General features: G+C 34.9%; 1 protein-coding gene across 1 annotated transcript; it reads left to right on the top strand.

The window, feature by feature from the left end:
* The first annotated feature begins 1,018 nt into the window (after nucleotides 1-1,018).
* Nucleotides 1,019-18,327, top strand: aqp3b (aquaporin 3b). Its single transcript, XM_060890649.1, has 8 exons — nucleotides 1,019-1,079; nucleotides 1,633-1,707; nucleotides 11,649-11,769; nucleotides 14,353-14,479; nucleotides 14,712-14,849; nucleotides 15,077-15,195; nucleotides 15,417-15,634; nucleotides 17,058-18,327. Exons 3-8 carry the CDS (start codon nucleotides 11,662-11,664, stop codon nucleotides 17,233-17,235), a joined length of 888 nt encoding a protein of 295 aa, XP_060746632.1. The 5' UTR covers nucleotides 1,019-1,079; nucleotides 1,633-1,707; nucleotides 11,649-11,661; the 3' UTR covers nucleotides 17,236-18,327.
* Nucleotides 18,328-25,004: the final 6,677 nt, after the last annotated feature.

The following is a 25,004-nucleotide window of genomic DNA, read 5'->3' as shown; positions in this document are numbered from 1 at the left end:
CTGTCATAGGTTCCTGTCGCCAATGACCCGGTTCAGGATAAAGTGGTAACAGAAGAAGAAAATGTTTGGCATGCAAACACAAACATTCATTCCTAGATGCCACCTAGATGAGAGCAATGTGGGTGGTTGAACATTCAAATGCTCCCTTGATCTGTGAGCTAGCTCTCAAGTTTCATGCAGCCCTTGGCTGTGATTTAAAGGTCTTTGATGGCTCCCACAGAGTCTGTTTCACAGTTGGATCCTCTGTTTTGCTGTTCGTCTGATAGTAAAGGAACATCTGAGCACATTAATGGAATTGAACATGCCTACTGAGTTTTTGAAAAAATGGAGCAACAAGTAAAATTCTGAATTTTTTGTACTGTCCAAAATGAAGATCTTGCAGCCCCAGTTGTTTTGATACAACTTTTGTTAGTATAAGATTAGACTGAGTATGGTAGTCTTATGGCTTTTTTTACAATAGAAAAATGCTTAAGGTTACCGTCATCATATCATCAACTGTCTTGTTTGAGCAGTGAAAACACTCTCTCCCTCCAAAGCTGTCCACTTCCAGCTATAAATTGCCACTTCAGTGTCTTCTGTTACAGTGGAAATATACTTAAGGCAACCATCACCACAGAAATGTCATTCAACAAATGGTCTTGCTTGAGCAGCAAAAAAACACTTTCTCCCTTCACAGCTGTCCACTTCCGGCCATAAATTGCCAAAGCTAATGAGAGATGATTGCCAACATCCTGGATCTGTATGTGGTAATCAACAATCTGGTGGTCGTTAAACCGCAGGAAATGGAGCTAGTCATGCGATTCTCTAGCTGAAGAGCTAGAGATGTGAAACATCTGCTGAATCACTGCTGTACAAGAACGTAGTTGGGACTCCAAGGGTTTGCATGAATAGTGAAACCTAAAGTTAATTCAAACATCAGCACTATTGGTTGTCCTTAAATGGCAGAACTGGTTATGGATGCATGTTGACAAAGATCATTCCATGAAAGCTACAAAATGGTCTCTCATTTCCGTTGTTGGTGTAACCCTAATGTATGTCGGGATTGTGAAGGGATCACTATGTATGCCAAAAATATCAAGGTACGTGGATCTAGCCAATTTTACATCTCATTGCTTTATTCATCTAGCATCACATATACCTTTACTGGTTTTTGTGGATGATCTTCTTGATAGACATTTAGATGTCTGGGGCAAAACCAGTAGCTCTGTTATATGTTGTGTCGGGTCTGGATACTTCACCACCCGAGTGACTTTGTTTTTGCTGAACTCTGAACATTCAATGATTATGTTACGTTGTATAGTGATGTATAGTGGAAACACAGTAGCTGAAACAAATGGTTTCCTCAGAATAAAAGAATGTATAACATGGTACACAACGGCAATCCATTTCCAAAGAGGATCATTACAATAATTATGTTCTATAATTTAATACTATTTTAGTCATTTTAAGCATTTTTCTGTGTAAATAAACTTGACTTTCCTTGCTTTACTTAAGTTTACACCATGGACAGTGACCTTCTGTCTTTGTCAATGAAACGTCTCATGATGCTGCTTCAATTTTACGGAGGAATCCGACAGATTCCAAGGTGCACTTTTCCAGGTCGTTGAAGCCAAAACACTGTTTATACTGCAGGAAACTATTGGCTCATTTGCAAGAGAATCTTCTATAATCTCTAAACAGCCATAAGACCTATCCAACCATTTCAAGGTAAGAGCCTGTTGCTATGGACTGCTCAAATCTTTTCTGTTGTGGTGTTTCAATTCTTAATGGGAAGATCAAACTGATCAGGTTGTTAAGGTTTAGCTCTTCTATTGCATTGAGAAAGCAGGACTTAATGCAAATTATTGTTGGTTGATTGTCATCATCATCGTGAAGTGGATGATAAGTAGACAGGTTAGTTCATAGGAGGTTGTTATGCTTCTAGTGCATAATTACAGTATACTACTGTGACCGAATATTTTCTTCTCATTACTGTTAGAGATTTAATCAATCAATTTATCTGGATTTTGCTGTTATGGGAAGTGTGGTGGAGAACATTAGCCATTAGTAAATTGTTACTAGCACGTCGAACTGGTGTGTAGATGAGCTGTAACTGGTTAGCAGTCTCTGACACTACAGTGTTGTGTTTAATTGGAGTGTGATTTTGCTGAGACGCTAAATAGGTTTTGGAAGATGGTGACGACAACAAGCACGTTCACTATTTCCTGAGTCTATAGATATTTCAGTTCTAGTGATGTAGTTTCAGCATTACACTTTTCTTTTGAGGGTATTTAGAGTACATTCTGTACAGACACTTCTATGACTTTATGTCAATCTGTGCTTCTTTTTTCTAGCTTCATTTCTATTTAACATTTTGCATATTCAGTTGTAGTCAGCCTTGGCAAGTGCATGAGCTGCAGCCATGCTTGTTGAGGATAATTGGATTGAGAAGCTACTTAATAGCAGTACTGGTAAAAGGATATTGCTAGGGCTAAATGGATGTCATTTTTTCTCCAACTAAATACAATTACAAGATTTGTTTTTGTATTAACAATACCAAATTGAGTAACCTTTATAATAATTAATCAGTCAGGACTATCAAGGAACATTTCATCTAGTTGTTTTTGGGGTTCGGATAAGCGGTAGAAAATGAATGAATGAATGAATGAATGAATGAATACAGTAAATGATTGTGGGGTGTTTTGCACTATTCACAGCACATTCTTTACATCTATGATATTGCTCTGTACGCTCATTTAGTCATTATACACTTTAATAAAAATACAATCAATTTAAACTTTATAAGATGATTTATCAGATTATTAGTATCTTACAGGTCTTTACTTATTTACATACTTAAGATACTGTAATGCTTCTTCTTGAAATTTTGACATTGTAATATTTTTCTATTCCGTGTTGTTGTTGTTTTCATTAGTTTGATATCATGCTTTAGATTTGTCTTATATAATATCACATAATAAAAATAAGTAAAAGAGCATTTTATCAGTATGAGTATGTACGTAAAAGTCTTGGTTTTACAAAGGAGATGATTTTTGCCACAGCATCTTGTGGGAACAAGATAGCAACATTGGTTTTAATCACTGGTAACTCAGAAGATAATGTTAGTAATTGGTACAGAGAAATTTAAATAAATGGAATTATAGATGATGACTTTATGGAGATTAAAATTGCACTTTGCTCTAGGGATGAGTCATCAATGGATTCTTGCTTCTGAAGTTTATCCAAAGAGATAGCATGTCCTCTTTAGGCTTGAACACTTATTTTGCCTGTAAACACACTGCAGTTTCAACTTTGGTAGTAGTTAGCCCTTAATTCATTCTGATCAAAACAAATAAAAGTGCATTCATCTTTAAATTAGAATTAGTCCTCCACCATTTAAAGTAAATTCTTTGGTTTGGCTTGGTTGGTGTGGTTAGTGCAGCTTGGTTTGGCTTGGTTAGGGTGCGTTTGTTTTGTTTTGTTTTGTTTTGTTTTGTTTTGTTTTGTTTTGTTTTGTTTTGTTTTGTTTTGGTTTGGTTTGGTTTGGTTTGGTTTGGTTTGGTTTGGTTTGGTTTGGTTTGGCTTGGCTTTATTTAGTTGTGTTTTGCTGTGACCAGTTTGGCTTGGCTTCGTTTCGTTATTTTGTTTGTTTTTTTTTTTGTTGTGGCTTAGCTTTGTTTGGTTGTTTTGTTTGTTTGTGTGTTTTGTGGCTTGGATTGGCTTTATTTGGTTGTTTTGTTTTGTTTTGTTTTGTTTTGGCCAGTATTGGCTTTGTTTGGTTGTTTAGTTTTGTTTGGCTTGGCTTGGCTTGGCTTGGCTTCGCTTGGCTTGGTTTGGTTTGGTTTGGTTTGCTTCATGTAGTATGCAAAGTATATATTTATTCATAACATTTGACATAGTGGTAAACACACTGTAATACTCTATGATCATTTGGATACTATGATCTATAACAGTTTAGAGTATAATATACAATTTGCCCCTACAGTACAATTTTTAGGGTATTGACACAACACTCTGCTGCCACCTAGAGATCAGACTGAAAGTCTAGTTATACATTATTTGTTTAATAGTAAACAAGAACGGTTTTGAATTTTTTTGTGGTGAGAGAGAAAACAAAACATAATCAATAAAAAAAAAATCCATAAATCATTTAAAAAATAGTTTAATGCTTGTATGTTTAGAATGTGTAGAGACATTTAATAAAATAAACCACAGAGAATTCTAATGTGTTCGCCCCTAAAAAAAAAAGATGTAACAGTTGATAAAATCACTATTAAAATAGATGATAGCTATTAAGGTAAAAAGATATAATAATAATTATCCTGCTTTTGATTTCATGTAACCCTAGAAGGATTAATACATGACGTATGCTTGTGTGGCACTCAGCTTCCCAACACTTTCACAAAAAAACATGTCGAAAATACTTGGAATGCACTGGAAAAAATTATAGCAAGTTAAAATAATATCTAATATTGAATAGCCAACATTTCCTATAACAAGACAAAAAAGAAAAATATAATAATCATAAAGATATTTCAAGACATTAATTCTCATTTCAATCTTGAAATTGTACTGTTCTTGTTTGTCTTTTTTCTCATTTTTAAGCATTTGTTTCTAGCTAGTTGCAAATTTTCTGCAAATAGTATAAGAAAATACACCATCAGCACATGTCACCTTAAGTGAATTCTTAAAGTTGTTCCAGAAAAGAATTTACTGAAGGTCACATATTAAGTACAACATTCACACAAGAGTAGGCAGGTGCTTCCTTCGTAACCTTGTGACCTAAACATGTGGAGGCACTCTAAGATATATTTTTAGAATGGTTTTATTTGGCCTAGGAAGAAGCAAGTAGCCATCTAGAAAAGAAATTTTACGGAGCTAGCTACAGTATCTGACTAAAATATAACACGTGTGCCAAATAGTATGGCTAAACTAGTTAATATTGATGCAAACCGTTTCCTAGCCTGGTCTCAAGAATGACCAGTAAAGGTCTAAGTAACATCTCTCTTTGTGCATGTACGAAGCAAAGAGATGCATTCCTGATTCTGTTGGTTTGTGTGTTAGTGTTTATTTTCACTGACTGTTTTAGTTAGTGTTTATTTTCACACTCTATTTTCACTGACTGTTTTTCCCACCACGTTAGACAATGACTCAGCTACATTGTGAATTTTCTACATCATGAATCTTGAGTCATCTGAAAACTGGCAATGATATTAAAAAATGCTCATGTTTTATTTATGAAATTGTGGAATATTACTTCACGGCAAGAGAAGGAGGATAGATTTGTTATACTGCTAATGCTGACAGATGGGATCATTATTGCCAGGTACAGTATTTACTAAAGAGAGTAAAAGGTGAAATAAAAAATAAAATAAAAAAGGATAATAACAAAACCTAACAAACATTGTGGATTTGGTCCTGAATGTCACTTCTTATATTAGTTTTGCTAAATATGTCAAACTAATCGTATGTGTTTGGATATTCAGTTATCTTGGCTTTACCTGACTAAAATCCTTTTTGCATAATAAAACAAGGCGTGTTAATGTTAAGTGCACTAACACCAGGTAGTACAATAAAGAAAGCATTCCCTTTATAGATGAATATGTTAAATATGGAGATATTAAGTAGTTAGTTATATGTTTTAAACAAATGAAGGGACATTTGATGTAGTAGGTTCAGCAATAGCATTAATTAACTAAATAAATAATAATGCCAGTTGAAAGTCTTCACTAGCTATATATATTCTGTTAGCCTTTGCCTAGAGGCTTTCCTGAATTTTTTAATTAGATCAAGACAGTTACATATTCTTATATATTTACTATATACACAATAGGAATCATCTATTACCTTATTTTACATTTTTCACTTTTTGCTTTCATTGCCAGTCATTTCAATCATCGCCAGTGTCAGTCTGTCAAACTTTTCCTTAACTTCTTAAACAGCATAAGTGATGCCTCAAGTCCTATAATAAACAGACAAAAAGCTCCTGTTGCCTCAGTAGACGACAGATAAGAATAGTTTTTCTTTTGCTGTGAATTCTATTGCAGTACATCTGTTTATGGAGCAGGAGCAAAAGAAAAAAAAAACTCTTCCCGTTTTTGCTCTTCTTGAAATCCAGTCATAGGCAGATATACAGAAGTCTTGAAATATTTCAAAAGAGTCTGTTCAATAAAAAGGGCCTTTGAATAAATCACTGTAGACAGCAATATGATCTCCTGCTCTGCTCCCAGACGTGAACCAGAAGAATACAGAGATATATCTGAGGCTACCGGGTAAGAACATTGAAAAGTCTTTTTATAAAATAACCGAGGAAAAAGGTACGCGTCTGCCTGAGAATTCTATGAACAATTTTATATAGTTTTCAGGACAATGGTTGGTAACAACCTGATGCAGTTACTGAAACTGTTCCCTTTCTACAAAATAGTAGTTAGTTAGTTAGTTAGTTGGTTAGTTAGTTAGTTAGTAGTTATAAAATATTCAATGAAATAATGACTATAAGAACATACAGTGGTGTGAAAAAGTGTTTGCCCCCTTCCTGAGGGGGCACAACATGGTTTAAGACATTTTCTGACGTGCTTTTATAGCAAAACAATTATAGTTTTTAAACAATAACTTCAAGGTGTTAAGGTCATCACATTATCTAAAGTCCTGTCAGATGTGTTTGAAACATGAGACCAGTCACAATTTGATCACCTGTGGTTGTGGCTTTGAGGTGCATTTTGGAATGGAATGAGATTGAAAACTCGAGGAACTACACTTTTTTTAACTGCTTAGCAAGCGCCTAGCCTCAATGTGTTTCCAAGGTTTAAATCAATAAATGAATCAATTATGTTACTGCAGTGTGTGTGTGTGTGTGTGTGTGTGTGTGTCTGTGTGTGTGTGTGTGTGTGTGTTTGAGAGAGACAGTGAGAGAGAGCGAAACAGTGAGAGAGTTTTTTGAGATCATTTGAATCATCTATTACTGTATATCAGTCCAAAAGGAAACTCTGACTCAGTTGTGTAGTCGTGAGCAAATATCTAAATGAACTGCATTTATCCAGAGTTATTAAAGTGTCACAGAGGCTTTTATTATCTCTGACAACCAACATATCAAGTCTAATACCATCTCAAATAACACAACACTTCTGCACGTCAGAAGAATACGATATACAATAAATGATCAATACGATATTTAAGACCCGTCGTTGTGGTCAATGGGTTAAATAAATATTTTAATCCATGTACTGCTCTGTTATTTGAGATATCCTTTTAAAATACCACCTTTTTCCTAACCCTAGTCACAGAGTACTCATTTTAATGAACCTATCAATCATCCTTTGTGGTTAAATTGGAATTTTGGGAAGTGTGCAAACAATGTAGGAACTATTTATCAATCATCATGTACTATATATCATCACTTTATGGATTATGATATGTTCTCAGAGTTGTCAATGAAATGTAAGTAAAAAAGCTTTCCTTATGACATTTTCTGCTCTGTAAAGGGTTTCATAACAATTTTTTCATGTATAAGAATATTATATTAAGATTTGATCTTAAAAAGGGAACTGGGCTGCTAAAAGATTAAGGAATCATGAACTAATTTATGTTGAATGTTTAATTAATGTAAAACAGTAATGTAAAAAAGCATGAACAGTTGAAAACTTGTTAAAATAGCATGACTAAAAATTCAGAGGAATGTGAATATTGAAATTTAAAAACTTGATATATATACAGTATATATATATATATATATATATATATATATATATATATATATATATATATATATAGGTATTTTTATCTTAAATATTATAAGAAGTGTTTAGGATTAGGTATTAAGCAATAACTGTCATTTTGTTTCACTTGTCTTTTTTTTTGTTATGCTCTTAGAAGCTAGCTTGGATTAAGGGCAATCAAGTTTATTATTTCTATGCACTGATCTCTTTTTTAATTTATATATCACAGTAATGGGTCTCAGCCAGTTTTCAATACTTTTTTCTGCAATCACACACACACACACACACACACACATATACACACTACAGAGAATTTAGAGATGCCATTGGGCCTACAATGCATGCCTCTGGACTGATCCTTGGAAATCCTTGAAACCCACAGAGTCGAGGCTTGACTCGATCCCCAAACTCCAGAATTCCATACCTAAATTTCACTGTATTCTTCAATTCTATAATAACTTATTTCTTTCCATCAGCCTATCTGTTATTATATTGATTAATCTGTTCATCTTCTTTACTTCACTTTTGTTATCTGTGTTTATTATTTTGTCAACATTATTGCCTTGATTTCTCTACATTCTCCAGTTATAGGATTACCAGGTATACAGTATGATGTGTGTGTATTTGATTCAGCACCACCTTTTAAGCCCACATATTAAACTATGATCATATTACTAGCAGGAACAAGATGCTGTTTTCTCTGGGCTTTTATTGTCAATGCTAAAATTTCTTGGTCATCCCGTTTCTCTAGGGTTTTGAGAACTTTAATCTGCTCCGAATATCCCCTGTGTGACTGGAGCTATTGAGTAGAGGTGGAAAGACCAGAGGAAAATAAAAGTGGGGCAGGGAGCTATCCTCTTCCCCCAAAGGCATACTTGTAGATATAAAAGCAATATGCCTCTAAAACATTAACTTTGAACTTTAAACTTTAAACCGAAACATATACGTTGTCCTTGTCCTGTCAGTGATGATCAATATACACAAATATCTCAGGTTATTTCCCCAAGCTATAGGTGTGCATTAGAAATGGGGGCAATGAGACACAAAGATTTAGGGGAAATTTAAATGAATTCTCTGGTTATTAAAATTATACATTTCAAATGCTTTCATGAGTTACAAACATACCTACAAATCTTTATTCTATTGTTGTTGTAGAGGTCAGTTTCATCTAGAGAAATTATTTGGCTCTCTTATTTTTTGGTTAAATAAAGTTTTTAAAGAATATATAAAAAGTCATTATTTCTTATGGTTAGAATTTGTATGTAGTTTTATATGGTACTTTTTCTTATTTTATATGAACTTACAACAAACTGTTTACACTACTAAACAATGAAAAAAACAATAGTTAAAATTCAAACTAAGGAAAATTTCCTAAAACATAAAATAGTCTGCCTACATTAATTACACCAGTTTCTTTGGTTACTGGGGTTCTGATTTTGGTCTGTTTTTATAAATTTGATCATGAAATGAAATTTAACTAGAAAATAATAAATAACAAATAAATAACATAAATAAATAACATAAATTAAATTAAATTAAATTAAAAAATGAGACCATGGTGTGAAATTTTAACAAAGACTATAAAGCACTTGTAAATTTCTCTGGTGAATTGTAATTAATAGATCGATAGGTAGGTCGATAGATAGATAGATAGATAGATAGATAGATAGATAGATAGATAGATAGATAGATAGATAGATAGATAGATAGATAGATAGATAGATAGCAAGCACACCAAACTAGTCAGTCGTCTTCATATAAGAATCTTTCATGGTACAGATTTGAAGAATACTGCTTTTGATATAAAATAGCGTACTAGTGTTTGGGGTTTATTTTAGAGAGAGTCTAGGAGCTCTCAGCCTCTGAATGACCCCACATGTGGAAGAGGCAAGAGTCAGTCTGGCAAAAACATACAGATATTGAAGAAACCTAATTGTACCAAAGAAACAGTGGGGGTTCCAATAATAACCTTTGAGCTGCCATCTGCTGAAAGGATATTGCTGCATAAATCCCTTGGTGCATACAGAGTGCCTTATCATGTTCCTTCATGATTTGTTTAAAAAGACTTGTGCAGGTGAGTGGAAAAGGACAAGAGGCAAAATCTCATAACCTTTGTAATTGGATGGGGCAATTTTTCATTTCACCAATCCCGTTCTGAGTAGACCCACATCCAAATCGTCTCTATTTCTATCGCCTTTCTTTCCTCAACCCCATAGAGAAATTTCCTTTCCTTTTCCTTTCTTTATGAAGGTGGAAGGTTTATGATCACAGTCCAGATGATCAGATGTCACTCTTAGCTGTGATAAATACTTGGTGCCTTGATATATCTCTGGAAGGTTGCCAAGAAATGCAAAGCCAGGTATTTAAATAGTCACAGTGAGTAATGTTGATAAAAGGTTATGTGGCACCCAAAAGTTGTTGCACATTTGTATATTCTGCATTTGTTTTTCGTAATTATCTGGCAGTGATTTAAATATTTATTTAATTTGATCTAATTTTGTTGTGATTATTTAAACAAAAATAAGATTTTGTATTGCAACTGCATGGGCAATTGACTATCGCTTCTCAATGGATTTTGGGAGATTCTGGGTATATGAGCAAAACTGCTCCTGCTCCTTTTATACATTGCTGGGGAACTCTGTGAAGCGCAGGAGTCTTTCATTCTCCTGTTTTAACAGGACTAGTTATCTTGCCCTTCTGAACGGTGCCTGTTACAATTAGAGCCAAATTATAAATAGTATGAAGCATATACAATGTCTTGTGTCATATTCTTCCTGACAGGAGTGAAACCCAGTATGTCCCAAGCTTTAAGCTTCTCTTCTCACCAAACTTGTAAAGCGTTAGAGTGGTTATTTAAATTACCACAGCCTTCCTGTTAGCGTGAACCAGTCTAGCCATTGTCTTCTGACCATCAACAAAAAGGCCAATGAGATCCTAATTTCTGATGTAAACATAACTGAAGCATCGTGCCACGTCCATATGATTGCCTGGGGTTCAAGTGTTCCTAATAAAATGTGTGTGTTATGGAGTGTATTCATGTATAAATGAAGCACAGAATGACTTCTGATGATGTTATTCATTTGTCCTATGTGGTAAACAGGGAGGTCTTTATATATCTGTAAAGATTTTAAAGACTAAAAGACAGTCTTGTCTGTAAAGACAACAGATCACTATGTCACTATTTCCGGGACATTGTATGATGAGGAAAACAGATCTTCTTAAGAAACACTTGTTAGTGTAAGATAAAATAATTTGAATGGTTACCCATGACATCCCATGGGTAAAGAATTTATTGGCTATTATTTGTTGGAAAAAGTATTTAAGGCGGCCCAACTGCGCTAAAAATATTTTATGTCCATATGTACCATACCTGCACTGCATATCATTCCAGCACCAATATAGACAGAGCAACCTTGGGGCGTGTATGCGCTCTGTATTTCTTAAAATGAGAACAACTAACCATAACCCTTAGGACTCTTCCCAAGATGAGGAAAAGAAAATAAAAGAGTGAAAAATTAAAACAACATCATATGTGTATATATATATATATATATATATATATATATATATATATATATATATATATATATATAATGGTGAACAAACGACAAAATTAATACATCAAATAAAAGTAATATAGTAGTACTTATGCAGAGCTTGATGTCTTTCTCTCTCTCTCTCTCTCTCTCTCTCTCACACACACACACACACAAACATATCCACACAATGGGAAGAAAACAAATGGTGTGCAAGAGATATGGGTGGAGGCAGATATGGTAGAAAGGGAGTGCTCAGAGGTATGTGCATATGTGTGTGTGTGTGTGTGTGTGTGTGTGTGTGTGTGTGTGTTCTCTGTTTAAAAGAGGTGGATGCATATGCCTCCCATACAAACTGACAAAGCTACTGTGCTCTGTTTATCATCTTCTTCTTTATCTGACGTTCTGAATCCCACAGTGTCCGAGGCATCATGGGATGGCAAAAGGTTTTCACGGACAAAATGATGCAAACGTTCCACATCCGAAACCTACTGATACGCCAGGCTCTTGCGGAATGCCTGGGCACCCTCATCCTGGTGGTGAGAAATAGACATGTTTTTATTTTACGTTTTTATCATTGATGATAATTTGGGTTTCATCCATCAAAGACAAGACTTTGACTATATGAGGTCTGCATTATTTACTTAATTACACTAATTCCCTTGTTTTGTTTATTTGTTTGTTTGTTTTTTGCCTTCTGCTAAAGCTAAAAAAAAGTCTTGATTGGATGCTAGTTCTAAATTTGAACTCGGCCTAGATAAAATCCTGGGTGTGACACCCACTGAAGAAAAAAAAAGGACCATCGAGTATTTCCTTATAACTTCCTTTAAGAGTCCTTTAGAGATCAAGTAAAAAAGATTTCAAAATGCCCTGAGGAAACAGAAAACCGTTGCAATTAAATTGAATTAGAGAATGACTGAAATATAATAAGACAGCTCCCACAGGGATATAGCTGATAGACCTATTTATTTAAATCATTATATTTCTCAGTTGAGACATTTCTTTCTATTATAACAAGCAGTTTTAACAACTGTAGATTTAAATCAACTAAAATCTGAACCTTTTTTTTTTATTTTTTATTGAATCTCCTGTTGTGTTTTTCACCGCCGAATGTTTAAGACAAAATGAACATATTAGTTTAGTAAAAAAGGATCGAGTAACATGTGATGTAAAGACAGTTCATGCTCATGTACCTAATGACAGGTTTTTGGCTGTAACTCAAACATTAATAATACAAAAATGCATAATAAAAAATGCAAGGTTCGGTGATGTGTATGTCAGTTGGGGAAAAGTACTTGCAGTTGATTGCATCTCTTTCTTCTTCTCGCCATGACACACATACAAGAAAATTTATTACTATGTAATGAAGCACTGACAGCCCGTGTTTTGAAAAGAGACTAGTATAAAATATCTACAGGAATGTTACAGCTTGAAGGAAAGTATGCAGAATGAAATTGTTTTAGTAGTACGTCAAACTAAACATGTTTTGTCTGTTTCCTGGCTATATGCTTATATATTTTATTAATTCCTGGGATGAAAGATCTTAATCTAGTTCAGGTGGTAACTGAGACAGTGATATATTCCTAAATCCTTTCGCAGCCCAAGTTGTTTTCGGTCTGTTAAGGGTGGACTCTGTATTGCACAACTTAGCTGGGGTTTGCAGCCTTTTAGGGGATAGAGCAGGTATGCACACACACACACGCACCTGCACACACACACAGACACACTATCCCTTATCTAGACACGGTATTTATAGCTTCACTTCACATTCTTCGACTGTAAAAAAAAAAAATAAAAAATGTCCACTAAGCCTTGCAGGAATTTTTGCTATATTTTTCTTTGGTGTTTCTACCTGAGGAATGTCTGTAATTCAAAATAGTGAATGCGAGTAAACAACATTATGAACTGATTTCAAAGCAGATTTTGTGTTGATTTAACAATTTATCAATTCAACTTTATATCATGATGAGCAAATCGGAAATAATTACACCGTATCCACATGATGCTGTTGCGGTAGAAAATCACCTTAATAGCAATTCACAAAGCAATGAAAAAAAAAAAAAAGTAACACAAATGATGTAGCATAAAAGATGTGGATTTTTTTCAGTTGCTTTTTTCAGTAAGTGAATCAAAAATAAAAAAGATCAATGAAGTAAAAAGATCTACTGAGCTATTCTTTACTGAAAATGTAAAAATAATGATATACATATATATATATATATATATATATATATATATATATATATATATATATATATATATATATATAATTAAATAAATTCAAATTTATTAAAAAATTTCATAATTAATATAATATATAGTATATTTTTGATTAATATATATAAAATAATATATATTATATTAATATAATTAATATAATATATAGTATATTTTTGATACATAAAATTGTGTCAATCCATGTCTTTTCAGTGCAAATGCTTCTCATTTATCTTTACTAGAATAGTTATTACTATGTACATACAAAGCATTTGGGTGAATATACCTTGAACACATTCACACACATTGAGAGATGGGAGGAAACCAAGTTAAAACCCGTGTGAACACAGACCTCCGTGCAAACTGTAACCCAAGCTCAGGATCGAACTCTAGAGGTGTGAAGCATCCATGCCTTTTATTCAATGCCTTTCCATGCCTTTTATTTAATAATTTTTTTTTGTCAAAGCTCTGAAAACTGATCCACAGTTGAATCCACACCGACAGCTGTCTTGCTAATGTGTGAAGAGTTTTAAAAAATGTGAGTACAGCTTCAAAAAAAAATCAGATTCAGATTCAGATCAAGAAAAATAGTTTTGATCTGAATTTGTTCTGTCTTGAAAAAACTACTTAAACCTCATATTATTTGAACAGTTTCATTCATTTCCTCCAACATAGAATAATAAGTTAGATTTTCTTGATAACTTTTGAAATACATTTTCTTAAAATGGATCACCAATAAAAGATAAAAGACTTCAAAGTAAAAATCAGTTTCTGGTATGCTGGATGTTCTGAAGTAGAACAAGAAGTTCTTTAAAAAATCTGTCCATGGAGAGACTAGAACAAGATACGTATGTTTAAAGATACTGAGATATATTGAAATAACATTATTTTCCCCCTTGATCCAGATGTTTGGCTGTGGTGCTGTTGCTCAGCTAGTCCTGAGTGAAGGATCGCATGGAATGTTCCTGACGGTGAATTTCGCATTTGGTTTCGCTGCAACGCTTGGGATTTTGGTGTGTGGCCAGGTTTCAGGTGAGATACTCTACTCTAAATACATCTAGATTGCAGGGTTTGAACGAATGTTTGATTGCATGTGTGTATGTGTATACAGCATATATATATATAAATTTGTTGCTTGATAGCTGTTGCTTGTTTTCACGAAGGGTGGCAATAACTTTGCTAATTAGCTAGCAAGATTAACTGTAATTTTTATATTTTTACATTTTATGAAATATTTTATTTATTTATTATTGATGTTCTACAGGTGGACACCTGAACCCAGCTGTGACCTTTGCCCTTTGCATCCTTGGTAGGGAACCATGGAGGAAGTTCCCTGTATTCTTCATATTTCAGACTATAGGTGCCTTTCTTGGAGCTGCAATCATATTTGGCATGTATTTTGGTAAGTATGAGTTTTAGTGGGAAAACATTTGGTGAAGAGAACAGAATTTGTATAGTTAATTACAATAGCTTGTATCTATGTACCTATACCTTCTCTATGGACTATACAAGTTGTCCTTTTTCACCTTTCAGTATATATCCAGTTGTTATCAGTTAGTAGCTCTTCTTTAGGCTAGAGACTATACACTTACTACAATTTCTTACTCTGTTCACTTTGTGTGATGGCAGATGCACTTTGGGAGTATCGGAAAGGCAGTCTGATTGTGTTGGGTGAAAATGCTACAGCTGGAATATTTGCCACGTATCCATCCAATCATCTTAGCCTGGTCAACGGCTTCTTTGATCAAGTAAGACAAGAACATTTCCTACATTAAATTTTCCAGAAATCTCAGCTTAAATTTAAATATTTCACAGAAATAATGACTTAATGATGACACCAACTTAATAAATTTGATACAGTATAGTATTATGAGAATATAAGGCATGAGCTGAGAAAATATAGAGTGGATAATAGTGGTCTTAAAAGACTTAATTTGCCATGAATTTCTATTTGATTCTTTTTGTGCAGGTGATTGGCACAGCAGCACTGATCGTGTGTATACTTGCAATCGTGGACCCGTATAACAACCCAATCCCACGCGGGCTAGAAGCCTTCACTGTAGGCTTCGTGGTTTTGGTTATTGGCCTTTCTATGGGATTTAACTCGGGTTATGCCGTAAACCCAGCCAGAGACCTCGGACCTCGAATCTTTACATCAATTGCAGGCTGGGGCAGTGAAGTCTTCACGTCAGTACTTAACTATATTAATACATACTATTTTATTAAGTAGAGAAGATATTTTACATCTTTATATATAGTGCCTTATAAAATATAACAAAATACCACTGCACTCAAAAATGTAATTGTTAAGGGATTCATGATAAACAATTCATACATTGTCCATCTATACATTTCATGTGCTCAGGACATGACAGGTTGGCCTACTGTTAAGTAAATCAGTAATAGTATGATGATTCACACTGAGAGTATGAGATGAAATCTTAGAGCTGAGTACTGATGTTGTATAGTTAGGGGCAGTGGTGCTTAAGTTGGTTGTCTTTCGCTTGGTCACAAGTTCAAATCCCAGTGATGCCTCTGCTGCTTGGGGCTTGAATAAGGCCATTAAACCTAGACTGATTAAGAAATGAGATTAATATAAGTTGTTCTGGATAAGGGTGTCTACCTATGCAGTAAATGTCAGCAAAGGAATCTAAATAATTGACATTATATCACTCTGTTCTGTCAACAAGTTTTCCTCATTGGACCTCACTGGTGTCTAAATTTCAATTCAGACGTTCTGTATAGGATCAGATTTTCTTACTATGGAGACACCTTTTGTATTTGCATATTATAATCAGATAGCGGGTGAAGGCAAGAAGACATGGTGACATTTTAAAATTTACATGTTAATACTTTTTCCGGGGGGCACGGTGGCTTAGTGGTTAGCACGTTCGCCTCACACCTCCAGGGTTGGGGGTTCGATTCCTGCCTCCTCCTTGTGTGTGTGAAGTTTGCATGTTCTCCCCGTGCCTTGGAGGTTTCCTCCGGGTACTCCGGTTTCCTCCCCCGGTCCAAATGGTAGGTTGATTGGCATCTCTGGAAAATTGTCCGTAGTGTGTGATTGCGTGAGTGAATGAGAGTGTGTGTGTGTGTGCCCTGCGATGGGTTGGCACTCCGTCCAGGGTGTATCCTGCCTTGATTCCCGATGACACCTGAGATAAGCACAGGCCCCCTGTGACCCGAGGTAGTTCGGATAAGCGGTAGAAAATGAATGAATGAATGAATGAATGAATGAATGAATGAATGAATACTTGAATGAATTATCCTGATGATATGGATTCCTAATTAGGGCTAAGCTACAGTTTTTTGGGGGATTAAATGAAGCATTAAATGATTTAAGTGTATGTAAGGTTTTATGTGGTATATAAAAATATATAGATGCATTATGCTTTTATATCATTGTCTGACTTTTACACATTCATACCACTCCATAATTTCTGTTCACATTTTTCTGACTCATTCACCACACACAGCAGTCATTCATTGATTAGAAACACAATGATGCTGAATCAAACAATACATTTCTCTCCCTGTAGTTTGTTGCGCTAGGTTTATCCAACTAGAACTAGACTAATTGGATCTACTTTCTACTTTCTTTCTTCTGTTGCAGAGTGAATGATTACTGGTTCTTTGTTCCAATCTTCGCACCATTTATCGGTGCCCTAGTGGGCGTTTTGGTGTATCAGCTGATGGTGGGATACCATTTGGAGGGAGAAGCCCAAGAGAGGGAAGAAGCAGAAGCCCACAAAGAGAAAGTAAGGCTGAAGTCATGCAAAGTGTCTGGGTAAAATGCCATTGTGTAAAATATCCCTTACAGTTTCTATTGTTGTTTAAGTCATTTCTTACAGTCCAAATCCCAGACTTTTTCATGTTCCTTATGACATTAAGAGCTGATATTACCTCTACTCTCCATTCCAAATCCAAGACAGTACTTTTTCATGTTCCTTATGACATTAAGAGCTGATATTATCTTTACTCTCCATTCTAAATCTCAGACAGTATAAGTCCGATGTTTTCTTTGGCACATAATATTTGACTGCCTTTGTACCGCCGTCTGATTGCCATTAAGTCCTAAATCCCAGAATGTTTGTCCTCTCTTACTTGCTGCTTTTAATGTATAACCAGACAGGTCTAGACATGACTAAATCCTGCACTAAACCCACAAACCACAAGATCCAAACTTCTGACATATTAATCAAGACACAGCTGTTCCTGAACAGCACTAAATGCATATCAAAATTCATTTGCGTTCGTTTTTTATGTACATTATAGTTATTCATATACGTATTTCTGTGTTGATATAATCAAGATTTCAAGCTATGTTCAGAAGAAGATAATGACTTTATACCATATTGCACAAGGCTTTTATAAGTATTAGAGAAGCAGAGTATACGTAGTATATGCATAGAATGTCCCATTGACTAAAGCATATGACTAAAGGCAACCTCCATCTTCACTTGCAATGGAGATGTTTGGATGTTCTCCCCATGCTTCTGGGGTTTCATCTGGCTACTCCAGATTTCTCTCCCAGTCAAACGATGTGCTGTAGGCTGATTGGCGTTTCTAAATTGTCTGAGTGAGTGTGTGTGTGTGTGTGATTGTGCTCTGCGATTGGGTGGCATCTCCTCCAGGGTGCTTCGTGCCCTGTGCCCTGAGTCCCCAGGTAGAGACGCCAAGAAACCATGAACCTGTGTGGGAAAAGCGCTACAGAAAATGGATGGCTAGATAACCTGAAGTCTAAATTCTGAGTTGATGGTTACTTGTTATTTCATCAGTGTTGAAATATGTTGAATAATCTTGTCACCGATGTCACACTGCATCGGTGTGACTTTTATTCATCTTTGTTTTTAATATATCATCGTTATCTTCCTAGCATGAAGAATTCCATCCTCATTTCCATGTGTTTTATTAATTACAAACGTTTTCCTTTTATTGTATTAATGTTATCAATTCATGTATTCCAGTATCATGACTTTATTTCTGTGCTAATTGAGATGCTTTTTTTTTTCATTACATATATATATATATATATATATATATATATATGTATCATCAAAGGAAATAAAAATTCTATAAACACGTTTTTTTGCTAATATTTGCAATGTGTAAAAGAGGATTTGAAGCATTCCTTATATCAAACGAGTATGTTCATACATTTAGAGAATTTCCCAGTAAATAAAACATGAAAAACGCCCGATGTGGCCCAATACACCAAGGCCGGCATTAAGTTTCCTCTCATCTCTGCCAAAAAATTCCCTTTGAGCCTTGAGGCGCTCATAAAACGCGCTGTTTGACTCTTTTTCAGCTTCATCAAGCATAAAGTGGACAAGTCGAAGGCCATTTCCAACAATGATGCAATAAATAAAACCTGCTTAGGTGAACACTATTACATGCGCACTAAAGTTTTGCCCTTTAATGGATTTCACATCTCAGCTTTAAACAGATCTCTTTTGGCTTAATATTGATGTTGTACTATGGGAAACATTTTATTCTTGCGCTGTGATAATGATTTTTTTGTGCACTTGTGCCCTTAGAGCAAAGGGGCATTGTAAATCAGTATAAAGTTATTCTGACAGCTCATCTTAATCCTTTTAGGAAACATTGATGAGAGTGGTCTTATCCAGAATGATCTGCTCAGAGCAACAGGGCACAAGGACAAGCTACATGGTTTAATGAGATTGAAATTGGTGTAAATCATATGCTATTGCATTCACAGTCACAGGATCTCAACCTAGTTGAAGCTCTTTTTTGCAGCGCTATGTTAGACAGTGTTCTCCGCTGGTGTTCTCCAAGGACATTATTTACATTTACATTATTTACTGTAGAGTGTCGCCCAAATGAGGATGGGTTCCCTTCTGAGCCTCTCAAGGTTTCTTCTTCGTATAGTCTCAGGGAGTTTTTCCTCGCCGCCGTCGCCTCCGGCTTGCTCATTAGGGATAGGGATAGATATCTAGTATCATAAATTTTAAGTTAATCTTTTTTAAATTAATTTGAAACTTTAATTGTATATATTCATTTATTTATTTGTATCATTATTTTTACTTCTTATCATTAATATATATTTATTTCTTTTTTCTCTCGCTCTTCTGTTTCCATACTTCTATAAAGCTGCTTTGAGACAATGGGAATTGTTAAAAGTGCTATATAAAAAAAATAATAATTTGAATTTGAATTTGAGAGAGAGAGCGCGCGAGAGAGAGAGAGAGAGAGAGAGAGAGAGAGAGAGAGAGAGAGAGAGAGAGAGAGAGCAAACACATTGACATTGTAATGTCATCGTAAATGCAGTTATGTTGTTTCTGGTTTGGTTTGTTTTGGTTTCATTTAGATTTTTGGACCCTCAATGCTAAATTTAATGCTAATTATGTGTTCAGAGCTTTTTATTAAATTCAAAAATCGATTATTTAATTGAAATATTAATTACTTAGTTATTGACGCTGACATCTTTTTTAATGTTATTCTGAATTTTAAATATTAAAAGACTTTTACTTCATTATGTTTATCTTAGTTTCTAAATACCTCTTTTTGCAGTCTAAGGTTATTACTTTACATGGATATTTCAGCAATAAAAAAACATGCAGTTAAAATAAATAACAAAACAGTACGCATTGGAATAATGATCTAATTATACCTATAAAACAAACATTTCCTTAGAGTTGTTAAAATACATTGTGGTGTTAGTTTCTTTCCTTCTGTAGCATTCAGAGCAGCAGGAATTGACGTGTAGAAGGATGAGATGCTGGATGTGACGTACCTGAACGTTGTACCTTTCAGGAATGAGTGCATTGTTCAGTTGCTGCAAATTGAAGTCGGTCAGCTGTGATGTTCGGATATAGTGTGCTGACCAAATCTTTTTCAGTAAGTATCAGGGCTATAATGTGTTTCAGAAAAACTTTCCTCACATCGTCACATTGCCACAACCAAAAGAATTAATTTAATGGCTTCACGTTGCTTGTGTTAAATTCTGTTCCGAGGTAACAGCATGACGTGAAGAAACCTTGGATTTTAGAGCTTTTTTCTCGGTTTATTAGGTGTCATGCGACGCATTTACAGTGTCGTTAGTAATGAGTCAGCATCACTGTGGTCTAAATTTGCCTCCTGATTAGTATATTGTGAGAAAAAGAACAGAATAAGAAAGAAAAAGTCGAATGATGGAGCTCAGGTTGAGGGACTGTCAACGCTAGAGGTAATAGACCAAATTTCTATAAATCCTACAAACTTTCAGTCACACGTTCTTGAGATATCGACGCTAAAGAAAATCTCGGACGGGCGCATGAACAACCTGCGAGCATGATGAATCCAGAATCTTGTGACATTTAAGCAGATAATTTCAGTGTTCAATGTGGTTCCTAAATTAAAAAATATATATAGGCCACACCCATTGTGGCTTTAATTCTAAATACAGATACACATGTTACATGATAACATACACAGTGTTATTGCACCCTGACTACACAAACTTGTTTTAATTTGGATGCAACCATTTGTTCATTTACACGAATTTTGCTTTCACAAACTTTCTCCTCTGCAAAAAGATTATTATTTGAGGGCAAAAATGAATATACGAGGTGCTAAGAAGAAGAAATGTTGTGAAATGTGAAGACGTTTGTGGACGACAAGGAGTAAAGATGTATTTAAGTGACTTTTGGTGTCAGTGTAACATCAGTGTATCGTCAGTGTACCCTCGTCCTTTGTCCTGTTTAGTTTTTGTCTGTGTTCCTGTTTTCTGTTTATTATTTATTAAACCATATTTATTTGAAGCTATCCTGTATCTGGGTCTGTCTTCCTCCTCCTGGTTGTGACAGAGTTAAATGGATACACGTGGTCTGTGCTATTCGCTGTCTATAAGCCGTGGATGTCTAACCCCCGACAGTGCTAGGAGCTTGATGTGCTGGTACAGAGGTACCACCCCCTAAACTCAGTCACTACGTGGTCATTATTATCACTGGAGATGATTATGTTGGACAGTAATCTTTGTGTTCAAACCATCTCAGTGTTAAAGAAGTTTATTAGATCCTGGTTTGCAGCCAATTCACAGTTAATTTGTGTGATGCTCGAATTCGTGACGATCTTGCAGCACTTGTTACATTCTCTGACCTGCAGAGGGAGTGGTAATGACAAGGGGTAAGTCAACAAGGGCCTATTAAAGGTGCCAAAATGTTATTTTTAATAAGGAAACAGCCTTCGGTGAATAAACTATCTGGGGTTTTATTATTTGTTGGAAGAAAAAAAGCAATTCAAATAGCCAGGATTGTGGCATTGAGTCTCTGTTAAATGTTCAGAGGCTGTTATCTAGAGCATATATGATATGTTAAAAAGGAAAAAATGTCAAGTTTTGAGTGTGAAAGCATGGCGTGAGAAACAACAGCTGGGCTGTGATTATAGACCTGAATAAAGAACTTGCATGTGTTTTTAATGAGCTTATTTAATTTACAACTGCTTTTAATTAATCAAACTGAACACAAACATCCCAGGCAGAGTTTTTTTTTTTTTTTTTGCAAACCTCAGTTGTGAATTCGAGTCTCTAGGAGCTTATGCTTAGATGAAATAGTACATCATTGTCATTTCAATCGTGTCCTTTCATTTCTAATTAGAATTATAATATTTCAAATATATTTCATAAAGTTGTTAGAAGAGATTGTCAGAAACATGCTGCTTGTTAACAGAGCCTTTCATATTTATTATATGTAACTATAGTATTTTAAAGCCTCCTAAAATCCCACAACTGGATTCATCTGCCTCCAACACGAAGGGTAATGTAGGGTCTTGGTGTCTTAAAATGGGTGCGCTGGTACATTTTTTTCAGGTTCACAAAGGCCTCTTGAGCCGATTCAGTCCATGTCGATTTTTTTTGGTTTCCCACATAATAGTGAAGTCAAGGGGGCAGCCAGAGAGCTGTAGTTCCTGATGAAGCTTTGTTAAAAGTTAATTAAACCCAGAAACCACTGTAAGTTCTTAATAGTGGAAGGAGTGGACCTTCTCAGTGACTGCCCGTATCTTTCTCGCCTCCATTTCGACCCCTTAGCCACCGAAGACATAGTCAGGAAAGGTGAAAGTTTTTCTGTGAAATTCACACTTTTTCCCCTTAACCACAAGTTGATGTTGTAGCAAGCGGGTCAGCACAGTGCGTTCTTGGATCGAGTTCTCCTTAGATGTCGTAGAATATATCGCAATATCTTCTGTGTACACTATAACACCAGTTCAAGATTTCATATACAAAAGTGTGGAATACCGTCAGCACGTTAGTCAGGCCATACTGCATTATCAAATATTAATAGTGCCCCCTGGAGGTGTGGAAGGCAGTTTTCAACTCTTCCCCCTGCTTGACTCTGATGAGTTTTCAAGTACTCAAGAGCTTGGTAAAGTTGCGTGCCTTCCGAAGCCATTCCAGAACTGGGGTACTAATGGTAGCAGGTAAGGGTACCTCATAGTTGAAAATATAAAATTATATAAAATTTTATATAATATATATCATTTTTTCGGATAAGAGGTAGAAGATGAATGAATGAATGAATATATCATTTTTTTTTATCTAACTCCATGTAGTAACACATTTTTGTCCTTGTAATTAGAGAAAGTAGTCATTTTCAACCATTTTACTCATTAATTCACCCTCCCTCCCATCTCCATCCCCCAATAGTATTGTTCCCTAAAATTGCCAACCCGCCTCTTCTATTCAAAAGCCAACTGAAATGTGACGGAACTTCACAAGGGAAAAGAGAAACCTGACATTTTAGAAATCCTCACTGACATGGCCTTTTAGCAGTGTGCATCACCAAATACACCTAATGTCAATCATAGTTCCCGCCCACTTTTACAGAACAAAATACCAGAAATTCGAGAGCTTAAAGTAGCTTTCACTCGAGTTTCTACACTCTGTGTGTGTGTGTGTTTCTTGTTGTACTCAGAATATTCAAATCTCTATATTAAAAATAAAATCTAAAATATCTTGAAACAAGAAAACACCAAAGATCCAGATATGTCCTGAGTTAACAGGATGCCATTAATGACAAATTAATACTAACACTGCTTTCATCAATACATCGCATCGCAAAGCCTCAAAACCGAAGATTATTACAGATGGAAATCTTTGTGTGTTTCTTTCACCGATATTCTGTCTACATCTCCCTTTAACCCTAACCTAAAATAAAAAATAAATAAAAAATAGCTATGCTTCTCCTTCTTCCTTCTTATTCTACATCTCTTATTCTAGTGTTGCAGTGTTTCACTTTACACATTAAGGCATCATATTAGCCTTGATGAAGAACAACTCTCAAGATAAAATGGGAGGGTTACAACAAGAAGGGCATCCGGAGTAAAACCTGCGTCAAATCTACTGTAATATGTGGACCAGAGGATCCGTAGTTGCGACCAACAACAACATCAACATAATCAACAACAACATTAACATTAACCTTGACCAAGAATAGGCTTGAACACTCAATGCCTGGCTTCTGCGCTTCTTTGTTCTGTTTTTCTTGAAATTATTAAACAAAGCCTACAGTGACACCTAATGAACAAAAGTCTGCATTGCAGGAAGAGTAAAGACAGTAAAGGTGGAGGTTATACAAAGCTTAAACAGAATAAATAGTGTTTAATATAGCACATACTAGATATATACTGTATATAAGACATAAGATGTGTATATATACATATATATATATATATATATATATATATATATATATATATATATATATATAGAGAGAGAGAGAGAGAGAGAGAGAGAGAGAGAGAGAGAGAGAGAGCTCATGGATTCATATATATGAGTGCTCTAGGATTGTATTCATTGTATTAGTATTGGACCCTTGGACCATGCTGTGCATCTTAACAAACTAAAGAGGTTTAAAAATATTTTCTTTTAAAATCATCACTTGATCTTAGTGCATTAAATAGAGATTTTTGCACAGTGCCCTGATTGGTCAAGTCGGTTTAGATATATTATAACCCTGTTAATATTTAGAATCAGAGTTGATTTTTATTTAATGGATTTTGAAGAGATTTGCAGCAGATCATAAGCTTTGAGTCACTCATGCAAAAAAAAAACAACAAGCATTTAACTATTCAAGAAATCTGTGCACAATAATTGTAATTTTATGTTAAAGGTGTGTTTATATTTAGCTGTTAACTGAGTGACTCAATATAAAGGGAACTAAAAGGATAAATCATACAAAAGCTACTATTATCCTCCTTGGTCATTTGTTCAATTTCTAAGTGTTACAGAAGATTTAATAATCTCTATTGATATAGTTTATTTTCTTGGAATGAAATGAAACGTATCAGTAGGTTCAGATTTTGTGTAAACTGTGATATAGATGTTCTACGATACAGTGAAACGTTTTGTACCAAGCCTGTAAGTACAGCATGATACAGACCTAATTCATGCCTGTTATAATGAATCTGTGAGTCTTTTATAAACAGAATGGTAACTCCTATTATTATTCTTTTAGCTACGGAAACCTTGCTTTATTTAAGAAAATAAATCTGTAATAATATAATAAATCTGACCTGGAGATCAGCACCAGAAAAAAATAAGAGTTTAATAACAGAGATACACGAA

Source organism: Tachysurus vachellii, chromosome 17, assembly GCF_030014155.1.
Source record: "Tachysurus vachellii isolate PV-2020 chromosome 17, HZAU_Pvac_v1, whole genome shotgun sequence".
Classification (NCBI taxonomy): domain Eukaryota; kingdom Metazoa; phylum Chordata; class Actinopteri; order Siluriformes; family Bagridae; genus Tachysurus; species Tachysurus vachellii.
This window is presented reverse-complemented; position numbering and strand designations above follow the sequence as displayed.